Consider the following 14,453-nt stretch of genomic DNA (forward strand, 5'->3'; position numbering starts at 1 on the left):
GATTCCCAAATGTACCACCTTGATTCGACCGGGACATGTGCCAAATCGGACCCTTGGAATTGCTTCAGTTCTCCGCACACTGAATTAAAGTTAGATGACATAAAAGCAGACAATATTCTAGTCAAAGAACCAGAATAGTTCCAGTTGTTTCTGTCATATTCATGATGCTTGACATTTGCAATGGATCACATTAGTCAAAGTGATCTGGCCACACAAGAAGCACATGACACCATGGACCTAAATAAACTCACAAGAGCCCACACCTTCAGCACATCGAGACGAACATTCGACCAAGATATTTAACATCACTGACTGTTACAAAAGAAGTGACCATTGGTTTCAAAGATCACAACATGCGAAGCTTCAAGTCCTTTCCAGCCGCAGAGACGATGAAAATCAAAGGCATAATTACATTCACTGGAAGTCATGTACATGGTCACTGTTTTTTCTCAATGAAAAATAACCTTCTGATCACGTCAGATTACATTGTAGTGATCCAAAAAAGAATGATCATTGTAAGGTTTTTAATTTAAAAGCATTGTTCTTTTCCATCAATATTTTTCAAGTCAATGTAATGCACCACAGTAGTGATGGGTAGAGAGGTGTCGTGCAAGTTTGGCGAAACGGTGTAGTCATTTTCAGAGGAGAAAGAAATGCAATCGGATTACAGCAGACAGGTGGCCTCTGAAAACCCGATCCATGACACCCCATCTACCCATCTCTACAGAACAGTACAAGACAAATGACAGTCTGAAAGGCTGTGAATCTCACACAGCCGTCGGTGGGTGTCCACCGTTGCGCCCATTCAGAGTCATGCCTCTGAAGGACCGAGTCCGAAAGGAGCCCTCGGGGTGAAAAGCGTCCGGTTTATCCTCGCAGCGAAACACCATGAGGAAGCCGTTCCTGTAGTTCTTATTCATCCATCCATACAGGAGAGGGTTTGTAAAGGTGGAGCACATGGCCACGATGTGAAACACCGTGTACATGAGTTTGTACTCCTCAAATATGAGGACCAAGTCCAGGTCACTGGCGAGCTGGAACACATGGAACGGAAGCCAGCAGAAGGCAAAGACCACCACCATCAGGACCAACATCTTGGTGGTGTTTTTGCGGCGAGTGATGTTGTCATTGCGGTTGGATGGGCTGACATGGTTCTTGAGTTTGACCCAGATGCAGACATAAGCGTAGCTGATGACAGCTAAAGGGATGATGTACTGCAGGAGAAGCATGGACAGGCTGTAGATGACCCCGTCCCTGCTGGTGCCGTGGGGCCACCTCTCTGAGCAGACGGCAATGTCCAGGTTGATGGGTGGGAACTGCTCATGGCGGTACTCTCTGAAGATGGCCAAGGGAGCGGCGAGCACTGCCGACAAGCTCCACGTCAGCGCCATGATGAGGAAGCTGGCGTGCCAGCTGAGGCGGTGGCCCAGGTGGAAGACGATGCAGCGGTATCTGTCCAGCGCGATGACGGTCAGAGTCAGGACGGACACGTGCACGCTCAGCGCCTGGGCGAACGGCACCATGTGGCACAGCAGCGCGCCAAACTTCCACTCGTCCAGCAGCGTGTAGATGAGCGTGAAGGGAAGGCAGAGCGTGTCCACCAGCAGGTCAGCCAGCGCCAGGTTCGCGATGAAGAAGTTGGTGACGGTCCTCATGGTTCTGTAGCGCACGATCATGTAGAGGACCAGAGAGTTTCCTGTCAGGCCCAGGAGGATGATGAGGGAGTAGGCGGTGATCAGAGTGACCTGCACCCCAACGTGCTTGGTGACGTCGCTGTGAAACCCGTGCAGATGCTGGCTGTCATTGAGGAGGAGCCACCGCTCTGGGTCAGCGGAGTCTCCCTCTCCGCTGCTGTTGGACATGTCTGGAGGGCTCATGGTATCTGGTGACGAAAAGGAAGTGACATACCTTGGGCAATAGAAGCTCACAGTCCAGATTACGATGACAGTGACCAAAGCTTTCAAGGGATTTCTTTTGCGGAGAACAAACCCCTTCCAAACCTCAACACAAAGGCTTTCTTTGTGTCCTTTATGAGACAGGAGGAGGTCTAACGGGAGCGGTTCACTAGAAACTATTTAATCTGGTTACAGGCTTTTTCTCACAGCATCACAATGGAAGGCGCTAATGAATTTCTGGGCATTATAATTAAACGGATGGAATATGATAGTCTCCTTCACGCAGAGCAGAAAAGGGTCGGGCTGCTGAAATGCCAGTCCAATATGAAGCGACAGAAGAGAAGATGATGATAAGAGAGGTGCGCAGGTGACAAATCCTCTGAGCAGCCGACAAATGGAATCCAGACGTTAAAGAGCATCAACGTAAATGAGTTTGTTCCTCTCTATCTACACATGGCTGGCTGAATATAGTACCATATACATAACAAACGTGCCAAGCTGTGAGAGAAAAACTCCGATCCCATATAGTAGTATGTATACACATACTACTATCCCATATATATATATATATATATATATATATATAGCCTGAGTCTGCGTCTTGACCATTTTCCATCGGAATGACTGCAGCGCTTCCGTGCTCTCACATAAGAGCGTTTTGAATGCTTTATTTGAATTGTTCCCTCTTGAGTTGCCCTTGGGAGCATTGCATACTTCTGTGAAAACTCAACCCTTTATTCTTCAAGTTTCCTCTCCTTGATTATGACTTCACTCTTCTTCTTAGCGTTAAAATGTAATTTGAACTTGCTCCATTCGATTGGCAATTCACTGAACACTTTGATGCCAAAATGGAAACTTACTGAGGGAGAGAGATCATCTACGGTGTGTTGGCGCAGTTGTCTAGTAAAAAAAAAGGGAGTCTAGAGATGGCCAGCTCAACTGCTCCCCGCAAATAAAGACATGCCACTTATCAACCGCTTCACAAGTGGGATCTGGTGTATCGTCTTCGAAAGTAACAGATTAAACTTCGTGACTGCCAGTTGTATTGTATGTGGCCATTGAAAAAGCCCAACTGCTGCGCAAAAAAAACAAAGACAATTTAGGCATGATGAATCTGAAGTGCAGACAACAGGTTATTCCATTCACTCTTCAGCTAACTCCGCCTCTCCTGCACTCTCTTCTTCACCACATCCCTCCTTCCTTCCTCTCACTGACTTCCATTCTTCTTCTCTCCCACTTCTCTTTCACCTCCTCCTTGCAGTCACTCCAGATACAGATTGCTTAAAACCATACAACCAGGAAATGAAAGTTTGAATGTACGCTATCTCTTTCGATCGTGATTTAGCCGAATGTAAAGCAGGCCGAAATGCAATCTTTTCCAGAGAGAACATTATTAGTACATGGCTGAACTAAGAAAAATGGGGAATATGGATTCTGGGCTTATAAATAAATATCAAGGCAAGACATTCGAACACAGTAGCAATGTACATTATGTATAAGATGAGTTAAAATAACATGCCGTCCTCTATGGAGCCCGTTGCAGCCCACCTGGAGAACATATTACACAGCAGAAGAAGCCCCAGATGCTCTGATGTTTATCGTGCAGGACCAGATAAGGAGAGCTGTTCTGAATCCTGCTGACGCGTCATGCGTTTCCTTTCATGCACAAAGCTAAAACAGAATTAGGCACCAACAAGAAACTTCGACAACAGTCATCGTTCATCATCCCGCAGAATTGGAATGACACGTAAAACACCGTGTCAACACATCAGCTCCGATGTTAACGATGATGGATGGCAGTAAAGATGCACGGCCTGACTCACGCGCATGACTTTTCCTCTTCTGCTTCCCACTAAAACATAATACCATTTTTATCCTTCCAGTCGAGCTACAATTGTGGTTTCGGTCGCATCCACAGAGCGGCTCCAGTCTCCAGACGTCGTTCCTTCGTTCGTGCGTAATTCCTCTCCATTCGTTAAACTCGCGGATCAGTGCGCGAACAGTCGCGCTCCGAACACCTCACGTCCAGAATTCTCCGCTGAAGAGCGCATATGAATGCACGTGCAACAGTTTGAGCCGACATCGGTTCTCATTCGGAAACAGTTGCGCGGCCAAGAGAGCGGAAGCATTGCGCTTCATCCGCGCACAAACGAATCGATGTGAACGGAGATGTCAATCCAAATCAAGTATATAATCATCGCGACGAACCTACCTTGTCCCCTTTACCTCCTCGTTTTCATGGCAGACTGGCGTCAAACAGGAGCGAGAAGCCCTGGCTCCTCCCCGGCTGGAGCACCGGTGCGCATCTTGTGGCTCGACTGGGCAGGTTCCGCGCTCAGCGTGAGTCTGGGTCAGCGCTGCTCTTATATTAACGGAACATTATACGCTTATGTGTGAACTCACTTGGTTCTGACCTGCTGGGGGTTGTTTATAGGTGTCACTGAACTTGGTAATGGCTGTAAAAAGTACCATCAGGTGTGGCCACTGTACTGACTCCAACCACACAGAGTTGACCACCAAGCACCACAGCACCATATAATAGGCAAATCTCCTCATCCGCAGGGTTCAATCCGCACCTCGCGCACGTGTTGACTGTTTCAGATGTACACACAATGTCAAACAGTCCTGTGCAGGTCAGTGATCCAAGGATGGAAACGCAGTGAACCAGTGAGAGTCACCAGAGACCGGGACTCGTTGATGCACATGGCCGGACAACAGAAAGGCTACTGTCGCTCAAACTGCTGAATCATCACGTTTTCATTTGCATTACAGCCAGTTGCCTGCCATTATCCTGATCTGTAGGGCAGATGAGTCTCTGGTCCTGATGCACCCATCTATCTATCTATTCATCCATCTATTCATCCATCCATCCATCTATCTATCTAGCCATCAATCCAGCCATCATCCATCCATCCTCCATCCATCCATCCATCTACCTATACTTCATCCATCCACGTATCCATCATCCATTCATTCATTCATTCATCCATCCATCCACCTATGCATCCATCCATCCCTCCATCTACCTATCCATCTTCCATTCATTCATTCATCCATCCACCTGTCCATCCACCTATACATCATCCATCCATCCATTCATCCATCCACGTATCCATCATCCATCTACCGATCATCATCCATTCATTCATTCATTCATCCATCCATCCACCTATGCATCCATCCATCCATCCATCCATCCATCCATCCATCCATCCATCCATTCATTCATTCATCCATCCATCCATCCACCTATGCATCCATCCATCCATCCATCCATTCATCCATCCACCTATCCATCATCCATCCATCCATCTACCTATCCATCTTCCATTCATTCATCCATCCATCCACCTATCCATCATCCATCCACCCATCCATCCATCGATCATCCATCCATCCATCCATTCACCCATCAACCTATCATTATCCATCCTTTCATTCATCCATTCACTTATCCATCATCCATCCATCCATCTACCTATGCATCATCCATCCACCTATCCATCATCCATCTATCATCTACCTGTCCATCCATTCATCCATTCACCTATCCATCCATCCACCTATCCATCTACCTATCCATCATCCATTCATTCACCCATCCATCATCCATTCATCCATCCAGCCATCCAGCCATCCATCCATCTATCCATCTCAAACTCTGACAGAGCAGTGTAACTTTATAAACCATCTAATGATGAAAAATGTGTAGAATTTATGATATCTCAGGAGAAAAACTGAATAAATAAATGAATAAATAATAGCCTCGAAGCTCTTTTAACTTTCTGCTGTCGTTAGAGTAGAATTTAAATTGCAGTAAATTCATATATGTTTTATTTCTCCTCCAGATTAAGGCTGTTTGTTACATTAGATTTTCAGTGGAGGGTTCACCTGCCTTGTCATTTGTTCACGAGTGAGGGAAATATAATCCCGGTCAGGAAAACAATGAAAGAGAAGAGTCACTAGAGAAGCACAGATTGCCAGGAGCAATAATTGGAGCACTCATCGACTTAAGGACTGAGATTAGTCTTATTGATCGGGCAAGGCTGTTGTTTGCTCCAGTTTATCTCCACAATTACCAGAACCTTCTCCAGAGTCCATCCGTCAATCTCGCTTCACCTGCAAACGCTTGTTTTTTTCCAGCTTGTTTGTCTGTAAGTGGCTGTTGTGCGGTTCTGGGTTGTTGCCGAGAAGACGGGTTCTTTTCAGTTGAAGCCATCAAGACAGGATGATGAGGTGAGAAAGAACAAGTTTGCACCGTGTTTTCTTTATTCTCTTTGTCATTTGAATGGCGTTGTATTGATTGTAGTTTGCTAGGCCACTGTTTGTTCGGAGCTGCGCTCTGTAACGACAGAAAAGTGCTGAAGCTGAGCCTCCAACCTGCTGCATATCACTCAGTTTAATGAGCCTTCATGAATAGACTACTTTGGTCAAGGGGTCTTCCTCTGATCACAGCTCTTCTGAGAGCTGGTGCCACGGATCTGCTGACAAGATCCCAGGCGTCCTGCTGTCGCTACACGCAACACACCGGGACTGGACTTACTGTCTGCTGCTGATGAATTTGGATGCTCTGGCCACATCTGTCGCTTTCCCAGTATGATGTGGTTATGGAGCTTAGAACCCAGAGAGAAGATCAAACATATGTGTCAAACAGGCCTTTGAATCAATGTGATGACAGAATTAAATGACACATGGAATTTGGGTTTTATTGATGCTAATGAAGCCTGGCTTCTCTGAATCCACAAAAATACTTGGCCAGAATGCAGAAACGGCTTCTACTCCATGAGCTCACCCTACTGATCTCCTTATGATCAGATAGTTTTTACGCTGAAAATGGGCCTTTATGAGTCCATTCAGTCGTCAATGTACTCTACAGCAGTGGACAGTTTGACGTGCCTGATTCATTACTGGACGCATTGATGGAATTGCATTTCAGAGCAGGGCAAAAGGTAAATGTCAGATCCATTACCTGCCTGTGTCATGGTTGTTTGTCGGCGAAAATTGACCACTGTTCCCACTGTATCATGAGCTTGTCGACTGACTTCCAGCAGTCATTTGTCCTTTGTGTCATCCTTCACCTCCACATGTTCTTGTGGAGGCAATAAATACATATACATAATAAAACACCTATGAACACGACATGTTGTCACCCATATGCTTCCCACCTCAGTGTTTCTGTCACTATACGGTAAGTGAGGGAATCGACGACAACACAAGATATGATCATATTACAACGGACGATGCGTTGTACCATGCTGGCCTCGCAAACAATGACCTCAGATTAATATTGCACAGGCAATGTCAACAATGCTCCAATGTGTTTGATGTCAGCACACGCCGCCTCCCTGCTAGCTAATTAGCATGTCAACAGCAGATAGACTCAGTGACCTCCCGTCTGACAAGTGAAGAATATGCATCTAGGTGCGCTAAAAATAAACTTCTGTATCACAGAAGTGTGCAGAGATCTGAGAGCAGGGAAGATGAAATCCCATCGGGGACAAACTTGATGCTCTTTCTGTGTTGTGATTTTGGCTCTCCACAAATCTGACTGTCCTTTTTCTCTCAGTGATCTCAGGGGCCCAGCATTCAAAAACAGGTCTTCAGGATTAAAGTGGGGCGAAACGCCATGTGAGGTCTTGAGGGTCTCTCGAGATGAATTGATCTTTGACGAGACAAGTCAAAACAATAAACAAATGAAGAGATAAATAAAGTTTGAACTTGAATATGAACCAATTAATCAATACATTAAGCTTTATGTATGTTCTTTACATATGATTGATATTTCCATAGATGTGAATGCAACACAAGGAGGAGTCTATAACAACAACAACAATAATACATTAGTATAATTATTCAAAGGTTGTTGTTAATTAAATGTACATTCATTTCCCATGATTCTGTGTCTGTAAAATGCCAATCAAAAATAAACATACGACGTTCAACTCCGCAGCGAAAGGCGGGAACTTGACTTAATGTTTGGATTGGATGAAATATGAGCCAATCAGACGACAGGTTTCCGTCTACGCATGCGCACTTTGTCGTAACATCCTGTTCCACCAGCCTCCCCCTCCTGACAAGTGGAATGCTACCGATAGCAAAGACGTTGGACGAAGTTTACGTGTACTTTTACGAAGAATAGGACCAGCGGCAAGTATGTCTGATTCTCAAGCTAATGTCAAATGTTCTGTTCGACTGCCCCGCGGTGTGTTTTCTATGTTAGCAGGGTTTCCTGGCAGTCAGTGCGGCATGTTTACAGTCGAGTCGACGAGCAACTTTCACTTCGTCACAGCAAACAAACCAGTAGCTCTTAAAGATAGAATGTGAATTTAAGTTTTCGCTTAAAATGAAATCCTGCTCACATTTATTCACAACATTATTAGCTTTCCGAGTGTCCAGAGAGGTTTAAAAGTAGATGTAGACGGCTCCTCGTACATGACTTGAAGGATTACACGTGACTGTATCTTTGACAATGGTGCGTTGTTTGTGTCCCAGCTCGGTCACGTGTGTCTACCAGGTTATGGCTGCTGTCGATTGTGCTCCGCCTGCGCCCCCCAACAAAGGCAGCCTGAAAGAAGACCTGACATGTGTCATCTGCTGCGACCTCTTCCGCGAGCCCGTCATGCTGGCCTGCATGCACCACTTCTGCAAGTCGTGCATATCCAGGTACTGGCGCGGAGCCCAAGGGCCCGTGACGTGTCCGCAGTGCCGGAAGGTTTTCAGGACCAAGCAGTTTCACACCAACTATATTGTGACCGCCATGGTGGAGAAGATAAGGACCACCACATCTGACACCTACATGAAAAATCTGGAGGTCAGAGCCTTATGTTGTCGTATGACTGATAACAGTGACTGTGTCATTATTTTGGTTTGTGAAACAACAATAATGTTTCCTGTAAGAGTCAGGAAGTCATAAAGGATATCTAGTATAACTATTTCCCCAGGAAAAACAATGATGTTTATAAATGTAGATTTTAGTCCATTTAATCCAATAAAAACACACTCAACCTGTACTTTTTATCGACTAGTTCTCACTTTCTCAGTTCAACTTTAAACCTTTTAATTTCAAGGTTTTCCTGTTTAAGTGGTAAATTAAAAAGGCATTTCTTAATTATTAGGTTCATATGTAATTGTCAATCAGTGGCTTTGCAGTTTCCTGCAGGGCTTCATGTTCACATTGCGAGTAATCGAACAAATGTCTGCTTTGAAAGTGTAATGGGAACGTTGGAAATGAAAGATACAGTTGTGTATAATCACATAAGCTTCAAAAACTGATGACGAAAGGTACTTCTATGGATGAAAAAGAGTAATCTTCCAGTCTTGTTTTCTTACTTGGAGCTCCTTAAGAGGGAAACAAGGCTGTGAGTCATTGTGGCTTCCGGCTGTTTCATTTGTCCCTTGATGTTCAATGTTTTTGGTGTTTATTTTTACGCTTGCTGCACAGAAACAACTGAAAGAAGACTTGAAAAATCATCTACTGAGAAAGCAGGATTTTATCAACACGATTCAGAGAAACAAAGAGAAGATGGAAGCCATAAAGGTAAAGTGCGCTCGAGAAGCTGCCACTTAACAGATAAGACTGCTGTTGTTCATGCTAACTGCTGTTTGCCGCGACATGTCAGAAGTATGTGAGACAGATGGAAGATAAGAGGGTTAAAGTTCAGAGATGATCACCAGGAAACGCATCACTCTGTAAACATGCTGTTTATTCAGTGGGTCCTGTAGGTATCAGTATTCCACGGTCGACAGTAGAGTTCCTTGGGAGTCCAAGTCCTGCTCTGTTTGGGCACCTGCTCAAACTGGCAAGACGGCTGTTGGTCAAGTTGTGTCCCGGTAGAAATGGAACATGCGTGATGTTTGTATCCCTCTGACCTCAGAGACGTGAGACATGAAACGCAGAGATTTGACTGGGACTCCTTTATTTTTGACTAAAGATGCGGAGCTATCCTGGCCAAGCCTTAAGTTGTGGTAGAGTTAGGGAAAAGGTCTTTTGCCTGCTAAAATGTGAAATGAGGGAAGTAATTGGACTTATTTTGGTAGAAAAAAAATTCTTACCTGGGAGCTCAGGCGTGGCATGTGTGAGTGGATTGCTATTCTGCCCCATGGCTTTAGCTGACATTTGTCTGTGAACTCATTGGGATTCATTTTAAACCCAAAATGCCATTTCTGAAAGGCTTTTTTTACTTGAGAATTGAAATTGAAAGTCTTAAGTCTACGCTGAACTGTATGCCATGGTGTTGAGTGGATTCTGCTGCTGAATATTTCCGTAGTTCCACTTTCTATTTGAGGTTATTTTGAAGTGAAATATTGTTTGGTTTTATCTTCGCCGGCTCACATTCCGTTTGAAAGTGGCTGAGGATTAGCAGGAGCAGCTGACTTGTCTGAGGTCAGGCGACATAATAAACCTGTCGAGTGCTGTGTGGACCGACGGTCTTCATCAGGAGCGGCGTCTTGACTCACTTGTTGAATGGTTTTGATTGCAGCTGCTGAGCTCATCAGCCTCAGATGGCACTGCACACATTATATTATATAATCATGTGCTGTAATGGATATTCAGTACATTTCATCACGTAATCCCGTAATACTTTGAATTATCAAGGAACGTTGGATGACACAGACTGTAGTGTGGTCGTAAATGTCTTGAGTATGGTCCATTTGGTGAGCCAGGGAAAAGTCTGGTTATCCACAGAGAGCAGACTGGACTCCTCTGAACTTCAACCTTTTCCTCCCCAGAGAGTGGGCGCAGAGCTTCAGGCTCACGTCTCCGGGGAGTTCCGAGGCCTTCACCAGATCCTGCGGGAGGAGGAGTCCAGGATGTTGGAGCAGCTTCAGAGCGAGCAGGAAGAGGAGCTGGAGAAGGTCCGTGGCCACATCGAGGCAGTCCAGAGGGCCGTGACAGAGTTGGAGGAGAACATAGCGGAGCTGGAACAGACCTGTGCTGCAGCGAAAAATTCAGTTCTGATCGAGGTAGAACAGTGCAGTCCGAGTCCGACCCGGTATCTGTGTGCCGCGCTAAAACTGGCCGTGAAAAAGTATTTCTGCCTTCAAATAATCAAGTATGTTTGGCTTGATGGCCCTTCACAACACTGGCAGTATAGCCATGTGGCCTCCCCTGAGCTGAAGGCTTCAGTCAAGTTGCACTCACTCTCAACCTCAGTCTGAAGTTTGTCTGCTTTTTAAACCCAACTGACTCATTCATTTCTTTTTCATTTCTCCCCTCTGCCCAGCTCCCACAGCAAAGGTCAGTGCTCTGCTTCATTACTGTCCACAGTTTCTAGTAAATTGACCTCAGCGGAGTAAAACTCAACTGCATTTCTCTGTCCTCGCAGAAGCTGTTCACAGGTGGCTGCTCCTCCAGAGTTCGACCCAAATTCCTTGGTCAACAAGTTTGCAGCTCCGATACAGTACATAGCGTGGAGGAAGATGTTCAAGTCCTTGAGGCCAGGTATTGGCTTTTCTCAACATTCAGATTAGTTTGAGGTGCTTTGACGTGTTTGAGTTGGGAATGGAACACTGCTGTCACAGAGGTGGCACCGTGCTTTGTGCCGTGACGCCTGTCAAGGAGAATATGGAGGAAGCATGCTTTTATTTCTGTGTTAACTCACACAGGTCGACTCAAAGAGTGTGGGGTGGTCATTATTGGTCACATGAACGTAGCATTCGGAGCTTGCTTGACACGCACACAGGTCAATGGGTTTATTAAAAGGCAGCGATCGGGTGGTGCTTTTCAAAAACAAACGGCCCAGTTGGTCCAGAATTTAATCAAGAAAAAACACCCTCAGTCTGGTCTTGACTGAATGAGGCAGAATTCCACCAGTTCTGAGATCAAGACAATATGACCCGTGGCCTCAAGGGCAGGACCATTCTGGAGTACTGCAACACTGCTGTGGTGTACAGTATCTGTTGGCTTCAGGAAAAAGAAGGATGCCAATAAAAATGTGCAGAATTTTCTCTTAAAAGCCTCTGAAGGCTTCTCTTCCCTGGAGCTGTACGTCAAAGTGTCCTACTGATCAAGGCTTTCTGTTAGGTACAACAGACAAATCCAAAATGTCTACCAGCCACAGTCACATTTTCCTGTTTGTATTATAGTCTCATTTCCTCAATTGGTACTGGCTACACAAGAAATCAGTAATTAGTTCAGTTTGAAGTGTTATCAGACTTTGAATGATTTTTTTATTTTGAATAAACTTTTATTTTGAAAAATTACTGAGAAATTCTCTTCCATGAAGAAGAAAGTCTTTAACAGACAATAGCAGGAGTCGTACTTGAATTGTGGATTCATCGTGGTCAGTGATTCCCACGTGCCAAGCACACAAACGTGCAGAGGCCTTATCTGACGGTTCAAAGTGGCGACTTCACACACCCCGGTGAAACGTAGACCAGTCTGCTGTGATAAAAAAAGTGTGGAATTGTGGTTTTTTGTATTATGATTTTACTTGGTGATGGGTGGATGAGGTGTCATGAAACAGCAATGCAGGGTCGATGAAACTGTCCTGATTTTCAGAGGTCACTAGATGCCGCTGTTGGTTTAGAAATTATGCTAGATGCTATTTTTACAGTGCCATCTGGTGGCCTCTGAACATCAGGACACTGTGTCATGACGCCTCATCCACCTGCCACTAGTTTGCCGTTTCTCTAAAATATCTCCAATGGTCAGTCGGAATAGGCTGAGGTTTTTGATGTGTCTGAGGTAAAGGCAGAGGAGGAAGTGGCGTGGAGAGGGTTGTGGATGCAGTAAAGTAGGAGGCGGAGAGGATAGTTGTGACGGAGGAGGAGGGTGGAGACGAGTAAAGGTGGCAGCTGTGACTTGCTCTGGCAACCCTTGATGGGAAGTCGTGTAAGAATACAAGGTCTTCAGGAGTCTTTGTTACCGTGGAGTAAAGCTGTTTCTGTCCCCCCACAGGTCCGTCTCCACTGACCTTCGATGCTGACACCGCTCACCCCAGTATTTTTGTCTCAAGAGATAAAAAGCTTGCGGTCGAGTGCGAAGGAACAGTGGTCCACAAAGACGACGGCAAGCGCTTCCTCCAGTGCGTCAACGTTCTGGCCGCTCAGGGATTCCAGTCCGGCCGGCACTACTGGGAGGTGGAGGTGGGCCGGAAACACAAGTGGGACCTGGGCGTGGCCTCGGAGTCGGTGGACAGACGAGCCCGGATCAAGCTCAGCCCCGAAAGCGGCTACTGGACGCTGCGACTGCGGAACAAAAACGAGTACTCGGCCGGCACCCAGCCGTGGACCCGGCTGCAGCTGGCCTCCTGCCCGAAGAGGATCGGCGTTTTCCTGGACTGCGACAGGAGGCGCGTGTGCTTCTACAATGCTGACGACATGAGTTTGCTGTACTGCTTCAGCGACGGCCCCAGAGAGAAGGCCATGCCCTTCTTCAGTCCCTGCATCAGTGGCAGCGGGCAGAAGTCGCAGCCCATCCAGCTGCTCCACTATCCTCCAGTCGCTCTGTCCGAGTGAAGCGCCGGCAACACTTGGTGAGAGGGGGGGAGATGAGCCGCCTCTCGGATTTATATCTGCACTTTAGCTCAGTTCATTCAGATAAAAAAACCTACCTGCTTTCAGCACTAGTGGGTCAAATCTGATTACATTCATTGTGGCACTCTTTGGTGACGCGACTCTGAGATGAATCTATTTAGTTCTAGTTCTGCACACGCTCGGATGAATCCATCAATAACTGACACCTTGTTTGCATGCGTAGTCTGTAAAGGAAGTGGGATCAATGAAACAGTACTGAGACGCGCTGATGCGATGACCAAAATAAAGCTGGATCCAAAGCTGCCTCATTCTTCTCTCCAGCTGTGCCATCGAACGTTTACAGGACCTCACTTGACACCATCAAGGATGTTATTAAGCCTCATCAAAGAGGAGCGTGCCGATGTGCCGTGAGCCGGCAAAATCACGGCACACGGCGGCGAGCACATCTGGACTGGAAGAGGCAGCCCACTCGCTATCTTCCCGAACACACCGCAGGGCAGGCGTCCTGTTTCCTCCCGCCGGGTCGGAGGTCGGATAAACAGAGCGACAGCGGTGATGCGGCCCGTCGAGGCAGGACGACCTCTGCTGATGGAAGAGTGGCACAATGAGCTGCGCCGAGGAAGGCGACATGTTTTTCATTATGGAGGTCACAGGCGTCTCATCATCACGTTTCTCTGTCGCCCTCCAAGACTTTTTATCACAGTTTCATTCAATTTTCTTTAATAGAAATCCACGATAAATTGATGAAATGCTCCGGCAACTCTTCAGCTCAAGAATTAAGTGGCGCAAAATGGACTGAAATACCAGTGGAATATTTGCTTCTGTGTGAATACACTTTCCCCAAACAACTGGTGACGGCCATTAATACTGTGATCAGGCATGACTCACTTAATGCCACTTGAAATATACGACACAAAATATGCAGCAAAAGCCTGTTCAAGCCTTTTCATTAACTGACACTGAACAGAGAAAATCGGCTGTCAATCATATATAATGGAGTTTGTCTGCAAAAATTATTTTCCTTATTATAGACCTTATTTTTGTGTTACATTTTCAGACGACATGTGACTTGATGAATGA

General features: G+C 46.0%; 2 protein-coding genes across 2 annotated transcripts; one reads left to right on the forward strand and one right to left on the reverse strand.

Annotated features, from left to right (window-relative positions):
- Nucleotides 1–767: 767 nt before the first annotated feature.
- On the reverse strand, nucleotides 768–1,877 carry npy7r (neuropeptide Y receptor Y7). Its single transcript, XM_053879906.1, has one exon. The coding sequence runs from the start codon at nucleotides 1,875–1,877 to the stop codon at nucleotides 768–770; it is 1,110 nt and encodes a 369-aa protein (XP_053735881.1).
- Nucleotides 1,878–7,928: 6,051 nt separating this feature from the next.
- On the forward strand, nucleotides 7,929–14,453 carry trim105 (tripartite motif containing 105). Its single transcript, XM_053879214.1, has 7 exons — nucleotides 7,929–8,046; nucleotides 8,388–8,706; nucleotides 9,337–9,432; nucleotides 10,626–10,859; nucleotides 11,120–11,133; nucleotides 11,222–11,337; nucleotides 12,796–14,453. Exons 2-7 carry the CDS (start codon nucleotides 8,413–8,415, stop codon nucleotides 13,353–13,355), a joined length of 1,314 nt encoding a protein of 437 aa, XP_053735189.1. The 5' UTR covers nucleotides 7,929–8,046; nucleotides 8,388–8,412; the 3' UTR covers nucleotides 13,356–14,453.

Source organism: Synchiropus splendidus, chromosome 11 (assembly GCF_027744825.2).
Source record: "Synchiropus splendidus isolate RoL2022-P1 chromosome 11, RoL_Sspl_1.0, whole genome shotgun sequence".
In the NCBI taxonomy this organism is placed as follows: domain Eukaryota; kingdom Metazoa; phylum Chordata; class Actinopteri; order Syngnathiformes; family Callionymidae; genus Synchiropus; species Synchiropus splendidus.